Source organism: Natrix helvetica, assembly GCF_964273705.1.
Source record: "Natrix helvetica genome assembly, chromosome: 2".
In the NCBI taxonomy this organism is placed as follows: Eukaryota; Metazoa; Chordata; class Lepidosauria; order Squamata; family Natricidae; genus Natrix; species Natrix helvetica.
The window spans coordinates 208,587,166-208,610,688 of record NC_138552.1 but is presented as its reverse complement, the minus strand read 5'-3'; the positions used below and the strand labels follow the sequence as shown (position 1 = coordinate 208,610,688).

The 23,523-nt window shown below is 40.0% G+C and overlaps 1 protein-coding gene across 1 annotated transcript; it reads right to left on the bottom strand.

The window, feature by feature from the left end:
• Positions 1-1,896: 1,896 nt before the first annotated feature.
• On the bottom strand, positions 1,897-22,538 carry OPRM1 (opioid receptor mu 1; the record flags this gene model as incomplete). Its single annotated transcript, XM_081945010.1, has 3 exons — positions 1,897-2,423; positions 9,083-9,435; positions 22,330-22,538. The coding sequence occupies 3 exons, from the start codon at positions 22,536-22,538 to the stop codon at positions 1,897-1,899; spliced, it is 1,089 nt and encodes a 362-aa protein (XP_081801136.1).
• Positions 22,539-23,523: the final 985 nt, after the last annotated feature.

The following is a 23,523-nucleotide window of genomic DNA, read 5'->3' as shown; positions in this document are numbered from 1 at the left end:
CATATTTTAGTTTTAGCAAGTCACTCTAACGTCTTTTAGTTTATCTGTGAGAGTTACATTTGGAGTAAGATATATTTCTTGCCTTGAATCCTGGCTCTGCTGTAGAAATAAAAGTAATCAATAAAACAATGTGTTAATTTATAGAAATACATTATGTATATACATTTGTGTCTGCTTATCTCTTCTTATGGGGGAACCCTTTATTGTATATTATTAATGTCACAAAATACTATTAAAAACATTAATGATAGACATACTAACAACAGCTATGGCATTACTAACAATTGGCATACTGCATTCCAAAGACATTATGATTTGAAATGTGGGTCCAAGTATTGCATGTGTGAGTGTGTTGAACACCACACAATAGCAAAGATAATAATGTAATGTATTGATATTTGCCTTTAATTTGATACACTACACTACTGCAACAGTAGGCATGGTTTAAAAGTCGCTGTCATCTGCTTGGCAAATTGTATACAATTGAAACTTTCATTATGTTGGTTGGCCCAAAGAGCAGGAGGCAAATCCAAGGAATTTACTGGTTTTAAAGATGAATATATGATATCATAATTTGAATGATCGTATCTTCAATTATTAAGTTCAGGTTTTGAAAAATAAAACAATGGTGAATTTAGCAGATCCTTATTAGCCTAGAGATTTCCATTTTTGGAATAGGAGAGACAATTAAAACAATATTCTGAATTTTTTTTCCTAAAGCTTGTTACCTGTATGAGTTCTTTTGATCATGAGCTGAAATATTGCTGTTTATTATGCCCAGGATAATTTGTTTTTCTCAGACATGCATTTGCAAAAGAGAAGAAGTGAGAAGATTCTCCAGTCCTCGCACTTATGACTGTCATAGCATTCCCACGGTCAACGGGGGAAGCTGGATTATCTTAACAACCATGACATTCACTTAACAATTGCAATGATTTGCTTAACAACCATAGCAAAAAAAGTTCATAAAATCGGACATGATTCACTTAACAACGACGTTGCTTAGCAATGGGAATTCTGGTCCCGATTGTGATTCCAAATTGAGGACTGCATGTATATATTTGCAGGAACTTTCTATTACAGATAGTCCTTGACTTACGACCACAACTGTGTCCAGAATTTATGTTGTTAAGTGAGACATTTGTCAAATGAGTGTTGTCCCATTTTACGTCCTTTCTTGCCACAGTCGTTAAGTGAATCACTGCAGTTGTTAAGTTAGTGACACAGTTGTTAAGTGAATCCAGCTTCCCCATCGACTTTGCTGATCAAAAGGTTGCAAAAGGAGATCACGTGACTTTGGGACACAGCAATGGTCATAAGTATGAATCTGAATTTTGGTTACGTAATCATGGGGATGCTACAAAAGCTCTAATTGTGAAAAATGGTAATAAGTCACTTTTTTCGGTGACTAAATGAACTGTTGTAAGTTGAGGACTACCTGTAATTGCAGGACTACTAAATATTGGAGAACTGGTTATGAGGCAGCTCCTGGGTCACATAGCCCTGTGCTCTGATTTGGTATAAGAAGTTTCTAAATATACAAAGTTCTAGAATGCTAAATTAGCAAGCATTCAGTAAGCAAAGACAATCAAAGCATCTCTTCTGTTTCCAGCATATTGAATATATAACACAATGATATCCAGACACACTCTGGCCATGCAAGAAGCAACTTGAGGGGTTCTCTAGCTCCCCATCATCATAGTCGGACTGGCACAACCTCCCTAGTGCATCTGGATAAGTCTTTCCATCTTTGTGTATCACCTCAGCCAGGGAACATAAATCGGAAGAATTTTATAAAACTTCCAGAAGCTACAATTCAGTCAAGACCGTGACTTCAGAATTCATGTCATCTCCAGGAGGAATCCTTGTTTCCAAGGTTGACATCTCCACTTCTAGTCATACCTGCTGGTTAGTCCTATCCATTGTATGGGCGCTGGAGGCATGCTCACGGGTGTGCTGGCGGATGCGGGTGGAGTTTTGCTGTTCGATGGTTGAAGTGGTTGGGATACAGAATTCTCTGAAGCATCTTTTGAAGTTTTCATCTAGGAAGGCATAAAGGATGGGATTGAGACAACTATTTGTGTAGCCTAATGCGATGCAGAAGTGCCAGGAGATGGTTTGGAAAGTCGTTTCTGGAATGTGGATCAAGGCTTTGATGATGACGTAAATATGGATCGGAGTCCAGCAGACAATGAAAACAGCCACAACCACAAGGACCATCCTGGTGATCCTCCGAAGATTTCTGTCCTTTTCCTTGGAGCCGGAGAGCATTCGGACGCTCTTCAGACGTAAAATCATCAATCCATAGCAGACTGTTATGATTAAGATGGGCATGATGAAGGCAAAGATGAAAACACAGATTTTCAGTAGGTTCTCCCAATACCAGGCTGGATGCGAGAACTTAAGGGTACAATCAATAGATCCTATGGAAATTAAAAGAAAACAAATGAATTTAAGCAAATCAGGGCAATTTCTTTCACTGTTGTTATCCCTTCATCCCCTCACAAGCACAAACGATAAGAAACAATTGCTTTTGTGTAACATAACATGAAACCTACTTGCAATCTTTGTTTTGTGAAAACCTATTCCCGTTAGAAAGGTGTTCAGACTTTTACTGTCACCATTAGGAGGAAAGGTAACAGTTTGCATAATCTAAAAACACATCTTTATGTATGTATGCATATATCAGCGTTCCTGAGAACCCCAACTCCAATGAAACTGCAGGCATTTTCTCAAAGCTCCCATTTATGAGAATAGATATACAGGCACATCAGGGAAAACCTGAATCTGAGAATTCTAGGCTTTCCCTCAGTAAGTCAAAAGTCCATATCCATCCCCTACATCCATCAGTCCATCACATGGTCCAATCCCAATTCGTCCCAACTTGAGACATCACTCCAACCACTCCTCCTCCAGATGCATGAATGCCATGTCCTTGACTGAAAAGAAGAATACTATTATGTCTAACTACATTCCCTCTACTAAATCCCCACTCTTACTTTCCCAGGCACAAGAATGTGGCAGTATGGAAGCATCTGGTCTTAATATGGCTTCCAAAGCTGACTGTATGTATGCATGTATGTATGTATGCACCATATTTTTCAGATTATAAGATGCACCTTTTTCCCTCAAAAAAGAGGCTGAAAATCTGGCTGCGTCTTATACACTGAATACAGCAATTTTGGCCTCCTGAAACCCCACCCCCTTTGCGTAGCCTTTAGGAGGCTTCCAGAGTGCTCCTGGGTGCTGGGGAGGGCTAAAATGAGCAAAAATGGTTTTTTGCCCCCCAGCTGCCAGGAGCACTCTACAAGCCTCCTAAAGGCTATGCATGACCCCTTTTTGAGAAAAAACATGCCCATTTTCGCAAAAAATGGGGCGTTTTGGGGAGGTCTGCAGATTTCAAAAACTTTTTTTTAATTTGCTTCTTCAAAATCTTGGTGCGTCTTATACTCTGGTGCATCTAATACTCTGAAAAATATGTTATGTTATGTTATGTTATGTTATGTATGTATGTATGTATGTATTTATTTATTTATTTATTTATTATTTATTTAATTTACATGACCACTCATCTCACACTAAGACATTCTGGGTGACGTACAACAATTGAATAAAAAAGCTGACAAATAAAACAACCATCATTCGTAATAAAAAGTAATTGTTAAAATAAAAAATATTAGTTAAAAAAAATCTGCAAACTAGGCAGAGAGCAAGTATTGTGTCCAGTTTCCAAAGACCTTAGGACAGATTTTGAGGAATTTCCTAAATGATAGTAAGGTAGGACAAGCCTCACATCAGGGGAGGGGAATGTTTCAGAAAAAGGGTGCCATGGCAGAGAAGATCCACCTCTGGGACAGTGGCGGGATTCAGCCAGGTCGGGCTGGTGTGGGTGAACCAGTTGTTAAATTGCTGGATGGCCCCGCCCCTTCCTGCCCCACTCCTTTCAGGAATCCCCACACACCCTGTTTTGGCTTCCAGGTAAATACAGAGAGGCCTACCAGGCCTAAAATGGGGTGTGCACAGGGGGGGTGCAGACCGCTTTTGCTCCCAAGGGGATACAGGAGGCCGAGTGCTGCCTTTCACACCCCTTGGCCACACACACCATGGCTACACCCACCAGCATTATTAGGGCAGAGAACCGATTGTTAAATTATTTGAATCCTGTTCTGGGACCTACCAAATGCAAGTCCCTAGCTGTAACACTTTTCCCCTGCCAGATCTAATGAGACAGGCCGATGTAATCAGGGAGATAGGGAGATGTAATTGGGTAATTTGAGGGAGAACTGTAGGCTTAGAAGCATTTTTTAAGGATACTTGAAAAATCTGATTTCTGCAAAGTTAGTTTGAACTGATGTTGTTAAAAGAAAAACAGTTAAAATAGAATCTCCTCTTTAACTTTGACTCTCTGAGACTTCCTGGATATCAATATAGAAATGCTTTCTCTTCTTCTACAAAGCATTCTTCTACGACTTTTTTTGTGATTTTATTTGCCAGCATAATGTATAATTGTGTTATTTCCTGACAATCTCCCATTCAAATACTATCAAGCCAAATGATGGTTAGCTTTAAAAAAAATACTCAGTGTTGTCTAAATGCTGCCATTCAACTGGAGTGAAACATGATTGCTTTTTTCAAATTTTGCAATGTAGTTCTTGCTTAAAAATTTCCATATGTGAACAGTTATTTATATATGACTACATTTATATAAACGAATAAATAAATGGATATCTATCTGCAAGAAAAAACCCCTCATGCCTAAAGCACTTGTTATATTAATTTTAAAACTCTGCACACATTAATGCGAGATAGCATGGTTTTATTAATGAATGGAAAATTGAGAGAAGCACAAATAGCCTGGTTTATCTATTAATATTTCTTAAATATCTGATATTTAGATGGTAATCTTATATACACTTAGTCCAAAGTAAAGCTTCATTAAACACAATGGAATTTACATCCAATGCTTGAGTAGTCCTTTCAACCGCTACAGTTTGATACGTAGTTAAGCACTTGGGAGAATTTCCATTAATCTCAATTGTCTTATTGAGGAGACAGAGATGGATATGCATTTCTTTAAGTGAAAATGCCAAATCTGAGACTTTTTCTAGTAATCAATGCCTATTTTAGATAATGTTAGAATTTTTACATATTTTTGAAACTCTTGGTTGTCTTCTCTTCCTTCTTTTTCTGCTGTGTATCTGGATCTTTCAAATTATATTTCTTGGTCAGATTGAAGGGTCATTCTGAAATAAAATTTGAGCCTAAGTTGATAGTTTGGAGGAATGCCTAGGAATGCCTTTTCGAGAAGATGGGGGGCAAAACACAGCAATTGAAAAAGAGACCCATCAGCCCAGTAAAGGTGGGAAGCAGGAGAAAACAATTTAAAGTAACTCTGCCTTAATTGGGTGTAAGTTGATGTGGCTTTCAAGATGGGTAATTTTGAAAATAAGAACCACTTGGATTTCTTTTATTGCTAGTAGGGCAAAGTATACAATCACTCAGAAAGAGAGAGAAACACAGAGAGAGAGAGAGAGAGTGTGTGTGAGAGAGACAGAGACAGTAAGATAGAGAGAGACAGAGACAAAGAGACAGATAAAGAGGGAGGGAGCAAGGGGAAGAGAGACATACATACATACATACATACATACATACAGACACACACACACACACACACAGAAAGAGACAGACAGATAGACAGACACACAGAGAGAAAGACACAGAGAGAATATTTCAAAAGACACATTCATTCTTTATTTAAAATCTGTTAAACAGTATCACTGCAGACTTGGTACAGTGCCTGCTTCTAATTGGCAATAGTAATACCATTTAAACTTATATATCACCTCCCAGTGCTTTACAGCCCTCTCTGTGGTGTACAAAGTCAGCAAATTGCCCCCAACAATTTGAGTCGTCATTTTATCAACCTTGGAAGGATGGAAGGCTAAGTCAATTCCAAGCCGGAGAGGATCGAATCCCAAGCAGTCAGCAGAATTAGCCTGCAATCCTGCATTCCAACCACTGAGCCACCATGGCTCTTCCAATTCCTTTTGGAACTACATTAGGAATTTGTTTCTTTGTAAACCTGCCCCAGGCCCAGCTATGGACATTCAGATAAAGAAACTGTTGTGGCCCACCAGTGGAGCTGGTGGCAGACTCAGCCAAGAGGTTGAAGAGATTGTGGAGGAAGATGGGCTAGTCCTGGAGTCTGTGGAAGGATCTGATGAGTGCTCTGCATTGGAGGCAGAGATGGGGCCAGGGCTGTCCAACAGTTGTCAGCTTCCTTCGGACTCAGAGATCAGTGGGGCAGAAGAACAGCTGGAGCCTGTTTCCAATGTGTGCATGTGCAGAGCTGCCAGGAGAAGGGAACAATTAAGGAACAAGGGCTGACTTGGGAGTAAAAGCACAGGTGGATGGTGAATGGCCCCTCCCATAGGGAATAAAGAGGAGCGAAAGGGGAGTGGAGTTTGCAGGACACAATTGGTTCACTTAATTAGTGTGAAGATTTGTTCGTGACTCTCAGAGGCTCCTTGCCAAGTATTTTCTTGTATATTATTGTGTTTGGAAGATATTGGCCTGGCAGGTCTCCAAGCTGGATAAGGTCTGTGGTTGTAAATTCATCCTTGAAAGACTGTTTGATGTGAATGAGAAGAATTCACATTAGCTTAATAAAAAGGGGTTTTGTTGGGACAAGGACTCTGCTTCATGATTTTGTGAAGCCTAGGTCAGAATAGAAACATTCAGTGTAAAGATGAAGTGAGGACAGCTAAGGCTCACAATGAAGAAAGGGTTGCCACAAAAGTAAAAAAATAACAAAAAAGCTTTAACATATTCCAACAAGTTAAAAACAAGAAAAAAGTTAAGGAAACAATTGGTCCATTGCTGGGAGAAAATGGCAAGAAGGTGACAAGCAACAGGGAGAAAGCAGAACTATTTAACTCATTTTTTGTATCTGTCTTTACACCAAGGGAAAAAACAGTCCAACCTACCAAAAACAGCACCATAAAAATCAGATTATGAACACAAGTTGAAATAGGGAAGAAAATGGTAAATGAGCACCTGTCTACCTTAGACGATGTCAAGAATGCTTTCCTTAGTAACCAAGAAAGAAACTTCTCACTCCAATGGTTGTGGAATTAAAAGTACTTTTACTGGTTATGAACAGATAGCAGCGAAGTAAAGCAAGGTCTGAGGCAGAAAAGTGCGAAATCATACATATCAAACTTTTGCCTAATCCCCTCCCTCCAACAACCCCCATCCCATTGCCCAATCTGCATCTCCCTTAGGTCTCATGTGGGTTGCATGTCCAAGTAGCATCATCAGGTTGGTATGCAGGATGGTTGGCCTTGACCAGGTCCAAACATCGGCCATCAGCATGCACAGACGATGGTGAGAACAAAACTCCCTGTTTGACAAATCCTCCTGCACTAATTATTCCCATACCAAATACCATGCCCCCCGTTTCCATGGCAGCCGAAAGCAAGCAAGCGAAGCAGAGGCTGACAGACAAGTTCAAATCACCAGGACCAGATGGGTTACACCCCAGGGTTCTGAAGGAACTGGCAGACGAGATCTCAGAACCACTGAACTATATCTTTCAGAGATCCTGGAGCACTGGGGAACTGCCAGAGGACTGGAAAAGAGCTGATGTGGTTCCCATCTTCAAAAAAGGGAGAAAAATAGATCCAGGAAACTATGGACCTATCAGCCTGACCTTAATATCAGAGAAGATTCTGGAAAAGATAATGAAGCAACGAATTAGTGAACACCTAGAAGTAAACAAAGTAATAGCCAAAAGCCAACATGGATTTGTCAAAAATAGATCATGCCAGACTAATCTTGTTGCATTCTTCAACAAAGTGACAAAATTAGTGGACCAGAGGAATGCCATCGATATAATTTACTTGGACTTCAGTAAGGCATTTGATAAGGTAGACCATAACCTATTACTAGATAAAGTAGAAAAATGTGGGCTAGACAGCATCGCCACCAGATGGATTCGTAACTGGCTGACCAACCGTACTCAACGTGTAATTCTCAATGGAACTGCATCTTCATGGAGGGAAGTATGCAGTGGGGTACCCCAAGGCTCTGTTTTAGGCCCAGTACTCTTCAACATCTTCATCAATGATTTGGACGAGGGAATAAATGGGGAACTCATCAAATTTTTAGATAACACCAAGCTAGCAGGAACAGCCAACAGGCCGGAAGATAGGCTTAAGATACAGAAGAATCTTGACAGACTTGAACATTGGGCACTATCTAATAAAATGAAATTCAATGGTGAAAAGACTAAGGTTCTACATTTAGGCAAGAAAAACGAAATGCACAGGTACAGAATGGGTGGTACCTTGATCAATAGTAGTAACTGTGAGAGGAATCTTGGAGTCCTAGTGGGCAACCACTTAAATATGAGCCAGCAGTGTGCATCAGCTGCCAAAAAAGCCAACACAGTTCTAGGCTGCATCAACAGAGGGATAGAATCAAGATCACGTGAAATGTTAATACCACTTTATAATGCCTTGGTAAGGCCACACTTGGAATACTGCATTCAGTTCTGGTTGCCACGATGTAGAAAAGATGTGGAGACTCTGGAGAGAGTGCAGAGAAGAGCAACAAAGATGATTAGGGGACTGGAGACTAGTACACATGAGGAATGGTTGCTAGAACTGGGTATGTCTAGTTTAATGAAAAGAAGGATAGGGGAGATATGATAGCAGTGTTCCAATATCTCAGGGATTGCCACAAAGAAGAGAGAGTCAAAGTATTCTCCAAAGCACCTGAGGGTAGAACAAGAAGCAATGGGTGGAAACTAATCAAGGAGAGAAGCAACTTAGAACCGAGGAAAAAATTCCTGACAGTTAGAACAATTAATCAGTGGAACAGCTTGCCTCTAGAAGTTGTGAATGCCCCAACACTGGAAGTGTTTAAGAAGATGTTGGATAGCCATTTGTCTGAAGTGGTGTAGGTTTCCCTGCCTAGGCAGGGGGTTGGACTAGAAGACCTCCAAGGCCCCTTCCAACTCTGCTATTGTATTGTATTGTATAGTGTCCATTTGAATGCAGGAAAAGAAATTCTAACTCACCATTGCTCTCTTTGGTTGTTGCCATCACCATCACTGGAATGCCAATTGCTGAAGAAATCATCCAGTTACAGACATTGACAATCTTGGCATTTCGAGGGGTGCGGAAATCCAAAGCCTTGACTGGGTGGCAAACTGCTATGTAGCGATCCACACTCATGGTGCAGAGGGTGAAAATACTTGTGAACATGTTATAATAATCTATGGATATTACAATCTTACAAATAGTGGTACCGAATGGCCATGTTCCCAGAAGATAATTCACACTTTGAAATGGCAGTGTACTTGTTGCTAAGGCATCGGCCAAGGCAAGGTTGAAAATATAAATGTTGGTGGCAGTCTTCATTTTGGTATATCTAAAAAAAATCAACAAAGTTAAGGCATGAAACTATGAACAGAGATCATATGAAATTGCTACAATAGGCTAGTAATTAACCCTGTGATGGCAAACCTATGGCACACATGACAGAAGCAGCAAGCAGAGCCATCTCTCTGGGCACACGAGCTGTCGCCTGTTACTCTTCCAGGTTCCAGTGTGCCAGCCAGCTGGTCTTCAGGCACATGGGAGTGCTGAAAACCAGAAGAGCAGCCACCTCGTGCGCATGTGCGCATTGGGAAGATGGTCTTTTGGTTTTTGACATGCATACGCACATCGGCCAGCTGGTCTTTGCATGCATACGTGTGCCAGAAACCAGAAGAGCAGGTGGCTGGTGCGCATGCATGCGCCAGAAACTGGAAGATCACCTTCCTGGTGCACACGCTCCTGTTTCGGCACTCGGTGCTGAAAAGGTTCGCCAACACTGAATTAACACAACTGCAAAAGGCAGAGCTTCCCTTGAGTTAAGCATCTCACTGTATTTTTCTATAAAGAATCAACAACATGGTTTTTAATTAACACAGAAAGTTTGACAAGAAGTATCTTTCCACCATGTAAATATGCCAGTTCTTTCTCTATCTCAGGAAAGAAAAATTAAAAATGCTTTAATTTTTTCCTTTGTCTAACGATATCTTAAATACACAGTACTTTAACATTACATCATCTCTTAAGGCAAAAAAAAAAAGTTTGTTGTCTTGATATTCAAACCCAGATCTTCAATAGGATGTGTAGCAATCAAAACTAGTATCAAAAGATCATAAAAATTGGTTTATCTCAGCACAGCATTTGCACAAAGAATGAAGCGCATTTATATACAAAAAACCCCCTGTAAAATAATTTGTTTAACAATTACTGCAAAGAATAAGAAACTGAATTGCCTATTTCTTACAATTGAAGTGGCTTCATAGCAACACAAGTCTAGGCATTAAGCACCTTAATATAGAAGCACCTTAATATAGGCATATAGAAGCAGGTCTTTACCACATCAGATAGGATAATATTAATACTATATTAAGGTGCTTATAATATTAAGCACCTTAATATAGGCATATAGAAGCAGGTCTTTACCACACCAGACAGGATCTGGTGCAGACTGTGCAGAAAGGCCTCAAAGACAATCCAACAAATAGTGTCAGGGTGTAAGATACAAGCAGGAAGACCATAAGCTGAACAATACAACCAAATAGCTGGTATTGTGTACAGGAACATCTGCATAATGGCTAGTCCCTCCAAGTTCAGATGGAAGATTCTGCAGAAGTTCATGGAGAATAACAAGGCTATGATGGGCTTCCAGAGACAGGTGCACAGGCAGCTACATTGTGGTAGAAGCAGGTCTCTCGCACAGAACATGAGATTGACGAAGGCATATACCACCCACAGGCATGAGAAGGGTTTGTTTTTATGATTGACATATATTTTCAAATAGACAAACAGAGATAACACCACATTCTACTAGCAAGAAACTTTTAAAATCAATACATATATTCCCCGAGTTAGATTTACATAGGTAAGATCTTATTCTAAAACCTGAATATTTATGAAGCATTCTTTAACAGCATTTTGTCAGTTTCCTGAGGTTTTCCAATCTAAGAATAAATTTATGGTTGGTACATTTCATCCTTCCTAGCTCTAAGATCCACAGATATGTTTGCACTGCATTATAATATAGGAATTAGGGTCAGCAATACAGTATGCATGTTAACAACTTAGCTGTTGGTCCTCTTCCCTGAATCCTTCTTGTTTCATTGCCCTATGCTTTGTCTTGAATCATTAATATTCTTATTCAAATTAAATTGTGCAGGTGTTGTGTCATCTTGACCCAATGCAAATTAATTTGACTGCATCCTTCAGTTCTTCAGTCTTTGAGAGAGAGAAAAAAAACCAATTTTACTTTGGAGCAATAAGAAATTAACTGCTTTAAAGTCTAAGGTTATTTTTTTTTTACTAGCGTAGGAAAAGTACACCTTGTTTTAATTTATTTTGTTTGCTTTTCAACAGAATGAGAACATTCAGATGTTCTCTCATCTTTAGAGAAAAATATATTTTTCTTTAGAGAAAAAAAAGTAGGTTGGCTTGCACAGGAGACTTTTATCATCACCATCTTATCCCATCTCCTCCTCCTCTTCCTCTTCCTCCCCCACCTTTCTTGTTTTATGATACCTAGAAATTTCACCCTGCTGTAGAACTGGTTTTTTTAAAAACATCAGATAGTTAAGCTGAAGTATTTTTACACACAGCAAAAAAAAGTGGGAGAGGGATTCACAAAATCTACCGGACGGTGTTGGAATCACAGAATGGAAGGTTGGAAGGGACGTTGGAGATTTCAATTTAAACATCTCTAGCAAAGGGAACTTTTCATCTCCTGACAAAGCCATATCCACTATTGAATAGCTTTTATCATTAGAAAAATATTCCTGTCCTCCAACCAAAATCTATTTCCTTGTAATTTAAACTTTTTGTTTCTCGTCCTGCAGATAAATTACTATGGTAGGTAGATTGGATAGGAGGAGGCTTTCTACTTTCCTTGGAATTCTGCCTGAAATTAGTGGTTTGAAGAGAAATACATTATGTCTGCAATTGGGGAAATCCTTATTTAACAAGCTTGCCATTATTCCATTATTTGCCATATCCATTTCCTAGTTGAGACTCTGCAAAGTTATGATGCATCAATTGACCCATTTCCCCTTCGCCCTTTCTTAAGTCATAAAACTGAATTCATTACATACCTAAGACAAAGAAGCAAGCAAACCTATTTTGCAAAATCAATTCCATTTAATATGAAAGGAATAGCATCTATCACAACACACTAGCCAAAGTAGCTAATTATGTCTATGTTGGTATAACTGAGGGTTAAAAATATACAATGTAACTGACTCATCTGTATTTATTATAATAATACTTTTGACTTTTGGCTTAGGGTGTTGCACTAGAAAGAAATCTACCCTAAGCTATAAAAGTTGGAGACTTTGGGCCAATCAACTCTTTTTCAGCTCAACCTGCCTATTAGTTTAGGTTTTTTTTGGGGGGTGTGTGTGTTTAGGATGAAGCTGCTGGAGGAAAAAATAGAACATAAATTGAACAAATATATGGATAAATACCATTTTAATGCTCTTTCCCATTTTCTCCATATTGCATTTTATATAATTGGTTCGGAGGCATTCCATTTGTCTGTTTTATATTAGTAAACTGTCTCTTTTTTTCTCCTAGAAAGAATTGTCGCAGTCTGTTAAAGTAGATATGACTTCCTCTTTGTAAAGCAATGCATATATTATTTTATTGCTGCTAGGTGGGAATAGGAAAAGATAAGGCAGCCAAGAGTTGTATTTGAAAATGGGCATCCTATGAGCAGAGTTTTTATATAAAGAAATGCACTTTTTCTTCATTGCTTTCTCACAATTTTGTTTCATGGGTCTTGTTGTGTATTTATGACAGGAGCTAAATGACAGGCAATATTTCTTCAATGTATTTATTCATTGAAATTGTAGCAGTGCAGTAATGCACTGAAGGAAATCTGGCAAGATCCTGGAAAGGATAATCAAGCAATGGATCTGCAAAAACCTATGTAGAGATTATGAATTCGCCAAAAACATATCATGTCAGACCAACCTTATTGGAGTCTTCGACAAAATGACTATATTAGTGGACCACAAAGAGTCCTTTGTGATAAGATGGAAAAAAATTGTGCTAGTTAGTATCATTACCAGATAGATTCATAAGTGACTGACCAACAATACTTAATATGAATTCCTCAATTGAACTACATCTACATGGAGGGAGGCCAATGCCAGTTTGGGTCACCCTGATACCCAAAAATCTGTTGAGACTCTAGAATGAGTATAGAGAATAACAATAACAATGACTGGAGGATAATACACACAATGAAATGTTGCAGGCACTTGATATATTAGTCTAACAACAACAACAAAAGACTAGGAATGACTTGACTGCAGTCTTCCAATATTTGAGGGGTTGCCAGAGTGGAGGGGTTATTTTATTCTCTGAAGCCCCTGAGAAAAGGACAAGAGTATCAGTTGGGACCTTATCAAAGAGAGATTTAACCTAGAACTAAGGAGAAATTTCCTGACAGTGAGAACAATTAATGAATTAATAATTAATCAGTGGAACAACTTGCCTCCAGAAGCTTTTGTGGTGGGTATGGCATAAACACTTTGTTATGCTTATCCAATAAGTTGTACAATTAACTTTATGTGTGACTTCCGCAGAAGATGACTAAAAAGAAAAAAAACAACGCAGAAGGCTTTGATGCTGGTCTCCTAGTCCCAGGAAATGACAAGATACCAACCGTATTTGAAATAAGTCCTTGGAAATACTTTTTTTTAATAGTGCTTCATGTTTTAGGAATGACATGCTTTAGAGAATCTTCCTGTACAATTTTAAGCAGTGTATCACACAGTATAAGGGCCCGTTCAGTTTCATTAGTCCATATTTCAGATCCTCTTTTTCCAAATTTCATAATGTAAACCTTTGCCTAAACCTTGCCATAAATAGTCTTTCAAAGGCCTATTTATTTTGGAAGACTTTGTGTGTTGATGCAATTAGTAAGTTGTCATTAATTTAAGTGGATTGAGCCCCCCCCAAGATGGACAGTAGAATCATCAGATCAAAGAGAGAAAGAGAAAGAGTGAGTAAGTGTGTGTGTGTGTGTGTGTGTGTGTGAGAGAGAGAGAGAGAGAGAGAGAGAGAGAGAGAGAGACAGACAGACAGACAGACAGACAGAGACAGAGACAGAGACAGAGACAGAGACAGACAGACAGACAGAGACAGAGAGACAGAATGACAGAGACATGTTGGTAATAATTCGAGTTTCAGGATTGTGCTAAGACAGATTTTGTTTAACTCTGTTTTCTAAAATAAATTGCAATATTGTGGAATCCTACAACACTTTAAATCGTAAAATATCATTTAGAAACTACAGTTGCTCTGCCAAAAGCATAACAGTTTAACATGATGCATGAATTCAGCCATCAAAATTGTTACTACAAGAAGATATGGTTATAGCTGCTGCCTTAGAAGGCTTTAAAAAGGTATGATATAAATTGATGGAAGATGAGTCCATGATTTGCTATTACTATCTGGAAATTTTATACTCAGAATTACCATCTTTATCATTTGGGGATAAAATCAGTCATGTGTGTCATAAATATCATGCTTCACTTGTGAGATTTCACGAGACATTTGGATACATGTCCTTGCAAACATAATATTGGATGAAATGGCCTATGTAACTCATCACTATATCTTCCTGTCTTATAAAATGTTACACTGTAATGGAATGCCAAGAACTAAACTATCACTCAGATTCAGATTATCTTTTCCTGACTCACAGAACCTCTATGAATAAAGAACTGAGTTGCAATGGAGGCTTTAGCAAAGAAAGATGACTTCCCCAATCCTTCCATTCTCTATAGTTCTGCACCAGTATTGTTCCGAAAGTTTCTTCATTCAACAAGAACAATTTGTGAGGAAGCACAAATCTGTGAAATTCCCTTCCGCTCTGTTTGAATGGGTGTGTCCCATGAGTAGAATTTCATTCATTGGAACTCTGGATGCCATCCATATAATTTGCATTCTCTGTCCTTAGCTGAACTTCTCTCTCAAGTTAGTATGGTTCAGTTTTGAGCCAAGGCATGTACATGCAAAAGAAGAGGGTGGTGGTGGTGGTGATGGAATGACATTTTAGCCATGGTGTCCGTGTGTATTTGAAACCTATATTCTCTGCAATTTATAACGGGAAATCAAGTTCAGAATTCTCAGTAGGCTGCAACACAGTCTTTAAAATCTAACATTTAAACATCATTGGAATTATTTGAAATCTGAGATCTGCTAAAAAGTGCCTTTAAATATAGCCATGGATTACATTTTAAAATAAAAAATAGCCTATATCCATGATGGCGAACCTATGGCACGCGTGCCACAAGTGGCACGTGGAGCCATTTGTCAGGGCACGCGAGGTGCTGCCCTGTCAGCTGGCCAGCGCGCATGCACATGCTGGCCAGCTGAGTTAACCTTTTAAAAGCTATTTTTCGCCTTCCCCAGGCTCCAGAGGCTTTATAGGAGCCTGGGGAGGGCGAAAACAGCCTCCCCCGCCCCCCGGAGGCTTCAGGAACCATCCAAGTCACTTCCGGTTTGCTCGGAGGGTGGTTTTAAGTGCTCCGAAGGCTTCAGGGAAGCCTCTGGACAGTCCCTGAAGCCTCCGGAGGGCCTGCGGGGGGTCGGTGGCGGGGGAGGCTCTTTTCGCCCTCCCCAGGCTCCTATAAAGCCCCTGGAGCCTGGGGAGGGCAAAAAAACATGTAAAAATGGGGGGGTCGCGCGTTTTGCACGCATGTGCACTGGGCAACCATTTAAATATGAGCCAGCAGTGTGCAGCAGCTGCCAAAAAAGCCAACACAGTTCTAGCTGCATCAACAGAGGGATAGAATCAAGATCACGTGAAGTGTTAATACCACTTTATAATGCCTTGGTAAGGCCACACTTGGAATATTGCATTCAGTTTTGGTCGCCACGATGTAGAAAAGATGTGGAGATTCTAGAAAGAGTGCAAAGAAGAGCAGCAAAGATGATTAGGGGACTGGAGACTAAAACATATGAAGAACGGTTGCAGGAACTGGGTATGTCCAATTTAATAGAAAAAAGGACTAGGGGAGACATAATAACAGTGTTCCAATATCTCAGGGGTTGCCACAAAGAAGAGAGAGTCAAACTATTTTCAAAGGCATCTGAGGGTAGAACAAGAAGCAATGGGTGGAAACTAATCAAGGAGAGAAGCAACTTAGAACTGAGGAAAAATTTCCTGACGGTTGGAACAATTAATCATCTTGCCTCCAGAAGTTGTGAATGCCCCAACACTGGAAGTCTTTAAGAAGATGTTGGATAGCCATTTGTCTGAAACGGTATAGGGTTTCCTGCCTAGGCAGGGGGTTGGACTAGAAGACCTCCAAGGTCCCTTCCAACTCTGCTATTGTATTGTATAAATATATTTTTAAGAGACTGCAAGGTGAGTCCTAGAGGAGATCAACCCTGACTGCTCTTTAGAAGGGCAGATCCTGAAGATGAAACTCAAAAACTTTGGCCACCTAATGAGAAGGAATGGCTCACTGGAGAAGAGCCTATTTCGGGGAAAGATTGAGGGCAAAAGAAGAAGGGGACGACAGAGAATGAGGTGGTTGAATGGAGTCACCAAAGCAGTAGGCGTAAGCTTAAATGGACTCCAGAGGATGGTAGAGGACAGGAAGACCTGGAGGAACATTGTCCATGGGGTTGCGGTGGGTCGGACATGACTTCACAATTAACAAGAACAACAAGGCAGTGTTTGAGTTTAACTCTCAAAGTATATGGGTCTGTTCCCAATCAAAATGATGAGGCTAAAATAATGAAAAGTGTATGCCGTAATACAAGCTCCATCCTTTCATATTTGCATTACAAGAACACCCACCAATATGCCATGGACAGAGTCTTCATTGTGACATTGCAACAGCAACACACATTTTACCACTTCCCCTCCTCCTGTGTGTCTCAAAAGCTACCCACCCACACCATGACAAGGCCTCCCAAGGATTCATTTGTATCTTCTAGATATACCTTCACATGGAGCTTTTGAGATAAATATATCAGGAAGAAGGGAAGTGGTGAAATATGTATTGCAGTGTCATAATGAAAACAACCCTAGGACTGTATTCCTGACTGAGGAAATGATGTGGGCTTTTATGTCTTATGTGTTTCTTATGTCCTTGGGCCAGATAGTAACTGAGCTTTAGAAGAAATAACATTAGCCACGGCCATAGGTATGTCTCTTGAGGAAATAGAAGTAAAATGAGGGATTGAGGGCATGTAAAATGGTGTTTCTGTGTTAGGTAACAGTGTGATACACAGAGTGGGTTTTCAACTATATAGTGGCAGAGCAAAAGATATAAATGCACAACATCCTCCCTGTGGGTAAGATTTAAAAGGCACTGGAGAATCTGATCATGCTTCTAGCAGACATACTTTTATCTAAACCAGACATAAGCAATATATAGCCCATGGATTGGGTGCTTTTAAAAATACCACTATTAACTCACCCAGGTAAAAATAAATGATGGATAAGGGGAGGAAATCATGTAAACCTTTGCCCAGATGTTTTCTGATAAATCTAAAGATCTCATTATTCCCTTCAAAGATGAAATGAAGGAAGTCCTATCTCTTTCCACTTCAGTGACTTAACCTGCCATCTCATTTAGGATACTTCAGATCTTGGTTTTTGAACATTTTTTGATCTAGATTACCAAGACATAAGAAGTGGAAAGGAATAGAAATCTCTTTATTTCACTTCATAAGGAGATCTCTAGATTGGTCACAAGATATCTGTTAAATTTAGGCAAAGGTTTACATGAATCCCCCCCCCCCAATTTCCATCATTTATTTCTCTTAGATTAGATCAAAGGTGTATGGAGTCTGGTCTGGCATCCTGTTTTTGTCAATGCAATCTAGTTGCCTTTGGGTAGTTCTTGAATAGGGCATCAATGCAACTGATCTTTACCTTCTTATTCTCAAATATTAATGTCTCAAGGCATAATATTTGATTTTTAGGGGCGACATTGTGACTAATGGCACTGTTATGCTTATCCCCAAATAATTAGTCCAGAATTAATACTGTGAATTAATTAATGATCGATCCAGAATGTATTAGCATATTCCATGATTTAATTATAGTTCACATGATGAAATACCATTATTCAAAAGTGTTCACCTATCCTGAATTACAAACTTTCTATGCATCCTTGCGTAAGAGTCATTTTACCAGCATTGCACCAAAACAGCCTAAACATTAATCTAAATGAATTTTGGTGACTTCAGCACATATTTCCACAAAACCAATATGCATACTGTACAGTTGCTAGGCTGTTAGGATAATCCTTGCTGAATTTGCAGCAAGTATTTGAAACACCAAGTAAACATTTCCTTTCATTAGTGTCCAGAATAGAATTTTTAGTCCGATGAAAATATCACCATTAAATTATTTGACATAGCATTCCATATTTTTCAGAAATAAATCTGTAAGTATGGTTCTATTCTACAATTGTGGGCATTGCCTTTACTGAACCAAGTGCTATGGCTATGGGAAAACGATCTAGCAGTTTTTTAAATTAAAATCAAAAGGACATTATCAAACATTTATATAGAATTTTAGATGCATGCATATGAATGCGCACGTGTTCAGGTACACACAATGTTACTGACACTCATAAAACAGTAATTGCCACCCTTTATTACATCTTGCTAGTGTAAAAGTAAGCCACACTCAAGCATCATGCAAACCTTAAAGCTGAGGTATCATAGGTGAAGCATTATGTCTTAGAATATATCTGTGGGGAAGTTAAAACTTACTGTAAATGCAATCCCTCTATAGAACTGATTGGTAACATTATGAAAAACAGTCATGGATAGCTTGATGAACAGGAAGGAAGGGAGATTAGAGCAGAAGGAAGGAGAAAGGATTATTTGATCCTTTCCCCTTAAGGCTGCTTTTCCACTCCAAAATTGCTTTCTCCTCTAGAAGAAAGAGATGCAAGTCCCAAATATTTGTTTCCACTGATGGAAAATTTAATTTTGCCAGGCAAATGGTAGCAATGACAAAGAAAGGGAAACATTAAAGCAGTCCTTTCCCATGTCTCATGCTCTGTGCTGTGGTGGTTTCTCATTGGTTTTTTTTTAATAGAAGAAAGCTACCTCCTTTTCAGTGCCACATGTCATTTAAATATCAACACTTATTTAAAATGTGCATCTGATCACTCCACGTCAATATTCAACTTTCATTTCTGATTTTTTTTTGGGATTTTTGTACCCATTCCGGGCCCACTTGCTTTATAATTATAATTGTGCGCCATATTACTCTTTTCTGAATATTTCTAAAATTTCCTATTTCTTTTACACATCAACCTATATTTGAAATCACTTCTGACTGCTAGTTTAAAGGTCTGTAAAGCACACATTCACAACAGTCAATGAGCATTATAGGCTGTAATTGCATCCCTGGAGAGAGCTATCAAATCTCTAGCCAACGTTCTAATTGCTCCCTGTTGTGATTTCCTGATTTAATCAGAAATGAAAATGGTCTCCTATAAAGTGTAGACAGGTTATGAAACTGGAAATATTAACTACTGGAAGTTAACTATTTATTTATTTATTGTAGAGAATTGGTGTCCCCTTCTGGCAAACCACGCAACATGCCATGGCAATGATAGTCTCAGAGATGCATTTCGCATCAGTGTCAGAAAAGGGAATGGACATATGATTAAATCTGATCTCTCAGTTTCTTGCCCTTATTTCTGAAAAAAGATCCTGTGTTAGGAAACTGACAATTATTTCTTTATATTTTTATTCACTTTTCAAATAATTCTATCCTCAAAAATGGAGGATATCAAGAGTGAAAGGAAACAAGGCAGTGGTGAAATTCAAATAATTTAACAACCGGTTCTCTGCCCTAATGATTTCTTCCAACAACCGGTTCACCAAACTGCTCAGAAAGTTAACAACTGGTTTTCCAGAAGTGGTACGAACTGGCTGAATCCCACCACTGAAACAAGGTGTAGATGGGAACTCCATTTTTAGTGGAAAACTGAAGCTGGAAATCTCAGGTACCCTAACAACTTTTTTAAAGCATTTATCTTATGCAAGGAGGGGGAAAAATTAAGCCTGCAATAATTAGATGAATCACTTCTTTTACTGCAATGTCAACTACGAGCTTAATTACTACAAGACATCATTGAGAATCCTGTATAATCACCCGAAGGCTAATTAGAAGGGTAGTAATCTAACTGCAAAAGAAAAGTGTGCCAACAGTTCTATAGCCATTATGGACCCATTGAGGAAATCTCAAGTCATCTAAGGCAAGGAGGAGCAATGTGGGCTCATTCAGTTATTGAATCTGAACTCCCACCAGCCTGCTTAATGGTGAGGCATTATAGGAATCGCAATCGGAAAATGTCTCCAATTGTTTTCTGTTCCTGTTCCAAGAAGAGCAAAAGCAGGGGGAGACATTTAGTCAGAGGAAAACAAAGCCTGCTCAGTAGCTTCAAAAGGTTCAGCATCAAGTGAAAAGAAAAAAAAGAAAATTGATGACATAGAATGGCCTAGACATGCTACTTATGCCTGGTGGCATCTTCACTTCAGATGATGCTGTGGACATGCATTAAGCATAGCTTTTTGCCAGCCGACACGGTCCTGCTGGCAGCAAAGTTAAGGAATTAAACAGCTGGCACCAGACTGGGAAGTGCCAGCTTCTAGTATTCTAAAGGATGGCAAGAACTCCCATCCCCCAATATTTAATCTGTGGTTATGTGTTGAATATGAATGAATGCCCACCTTACTTTAAAACAGAGATGAGAAAGATAGAAAGATTTTTTTTCTTGGAAAAAAAGAAGTGGAGATAAATGTTGGACAGGTAAACATCCCTTTCTCCCCTCCCTTTCTTTTCTTAAGGCAAAAAACTCTTTCGCCCTCCCCAACTTGGTTCCCAGAAGCAACAGTTTCCACCTGTTGTTATCCATAATTTCAATAGATGGTGCTGTGTTCCCATAGATATTGACTGTAACTCATTTCTCTGAAACATTTGTGGAATACTAGAAGAATTTTTTCCCTCTACTTGGCCTTCATTAAACAAATCTAATTTAATACCAAACACCTATTAAAACATACAAAAGTACATGGGTCCTTTCATTAAGAACAGACAGCCAATATCCTTAAATATGAGGCAGATTGCACTGCAGAAACTTCCAATGGATATAATTATCTTTGTAGAAGAAGACCAGTTTGCCATTTCTTTCGCTGAGGAATACTCTTGCTGGGAAAATGAATTTAGGCTCTTTTAGTAGAATTTCCTAAATGATACAAAGAAAGGGATTTTGGGCACCAAGTTCAGTTGAGGAAAGAAATAGGAAACTAAACATCTGATTTGATTGTTGGAACTGCTCTGCAATTCGTATCTGTGGATTCCAATGCCTCTCTAACATATTTCACTTCCTTGTATACATCTTATACTCTATTTCATTATATCTGATTTGGATTTTGGTTGCAGAAATAGTCTGAGCTACTCATTTTAATTTTTTTTTACATTATTCTCAGGCACATAAACAACTTTATTAACACGGAATAACTTTTGCTTGCCTTGAATGCTTATGCTGCACAAATGCTCATTTAAAACAGCATGCTTTTTTCTCCCCAAAGCACAGATATTTTTGTAGTTACATTAAGCAAAGCATAGTTATATTAACCAAAGATTTTCAGTCTCTTACTTCCTAATAAATGCCCATATCCTTTCTACAACATAATTAGAAATTATTCTTCAGAATCATCCTAGAACAACTGCTGCTGCTTTCAAAATGTCTTTGAATCTTGAAAATGCACTTAGTTGACAATCAAATTTGTGTTTTTGTATTTGCCAGGATGGAGATGCTGTATCAATCCTCTGGGACTGAAATCAGGAGTAAACATTTACCCGAAACATGTAACAATATTATGGAGACTCATAGTTATGCTCTTTAGTAGGATTTGATCCCAAAAGTGTTTAGCTTGCTTTTATGGGGAGAATTGGGGAAAGAACCACTGAATAATTTCTTTCTGGAGAGAGAGAGAACCCCTCCTCCAAAGCCTTTGGGGTTTTAGCAAGAGAAGAACCACACATTTTTTTCTCTGCCACTTAGCTTGTCCAGATCCAATAGCGCCAACTACAGAACCATTTCCTTGACTTTGGTGGTCCATCATCATCATCACCACCATCATCAAATCCCCCAGCCTCCCTCCCTGCGTACTTTGCTTCAGCAGCCCTTTTGCTCTCCCCCCAACTCGGGCAGCTCCTCCCCCCTGCCCATCTTCTTACCTGATGATGACATACATGACCAAGAAGTTCCCGAAGAGCCCCACTACACATACGACGGAATAGAGGGCCATGATCACTATGGCTGTGATCATGGAAGGGCTGACCCCAGAACATAAACTGCCTCCTCGTTCCCCAAGAGTCCCATTGGGTCCGCCGCAAATAAACTGGGTGCTGTTGGGCTCGCTCTCATTCCAGCTCTCCGCTTCCATAATCGTGGCCGACCTTCACTCCCTTAATCGCCCGGCTTCTGGCTAGCAAGCGCCAGGAGTCAGAACGCAGGATGGAGGCGCGGGAAGAATGGGCGCCGGGAGCTGTCCCTGGTGCTGACTACCTAGTTAGGTGCGAAGCCGCGCTCCTGGGCGAGGAAGCCACCCAAGGCAGGAGTCCCACCCAACGCTCTCTTTTAGTCAGTTTCCGAAGGAGGACGGAATCCCTGCAGTTGCCTGACGCGGCTGAGAGAGAAGCGAAGGACCCGTCGCACTTTGAAGCTGAAGCCCTGGGGAAACGTTGCCTCCTTCTGCGGTTTCCACCGCATTCCCCCCCATCGAGCGCCGAGGGAGAAGGAGGTCGAGGGAGGGGAGAACGGAGAAAGAGAAAGAAGTGTAGAAAGAAAGTCTTTGCAGGAATAAACCCACTGGAGCCTCTTCTCCCTTTAGATGTGCTCGCGCGCGCACACCTGTGCTCACACAGCTGGCTCTGATACACGCGCACACGTGCGCAAATTCAACGGGATAAGTCTGGAAAGGAGGAGCCTCTTTGGCGGAGGGTGGTGGTGGGACGAAACTCTTTTCCCCCCGATCTACTCCGCCCCAGCGTCAGATCTTGGCCAGCAGGTGAGCAACAATCTCTCTCTCTCTCTCTCTCTCTCTCTCTCTCTCTCTCTCTCTCTCTCTCTCTCTCTCTCTCTCTCTCTCTCTCTCTCTCTCTCTCTCTCTCTCTCTCTCTCTCTCTCTCTCTCTCTCTCTCTCTCTCTCTCTCTCTCTCTCTCTCTCCCTCTCCCTCTCCCCTCTCCCCTCTCCCCTCTCCCCTCTCCCCTCTCCCCTCTCCCCTCTCCCCTCTCCCCTCTCCCCTCTCCCCTCTCCCTCTCTCTCTCTCCCTCCCTCTCTCTCTCTCCCCTCTCTCTCCCTCCCCCCCTCTCCCCCTCCATCCCCTCCCCCTCCCCCTCTGTCTCTCTTTTTCTTTCTCAGATTTCAG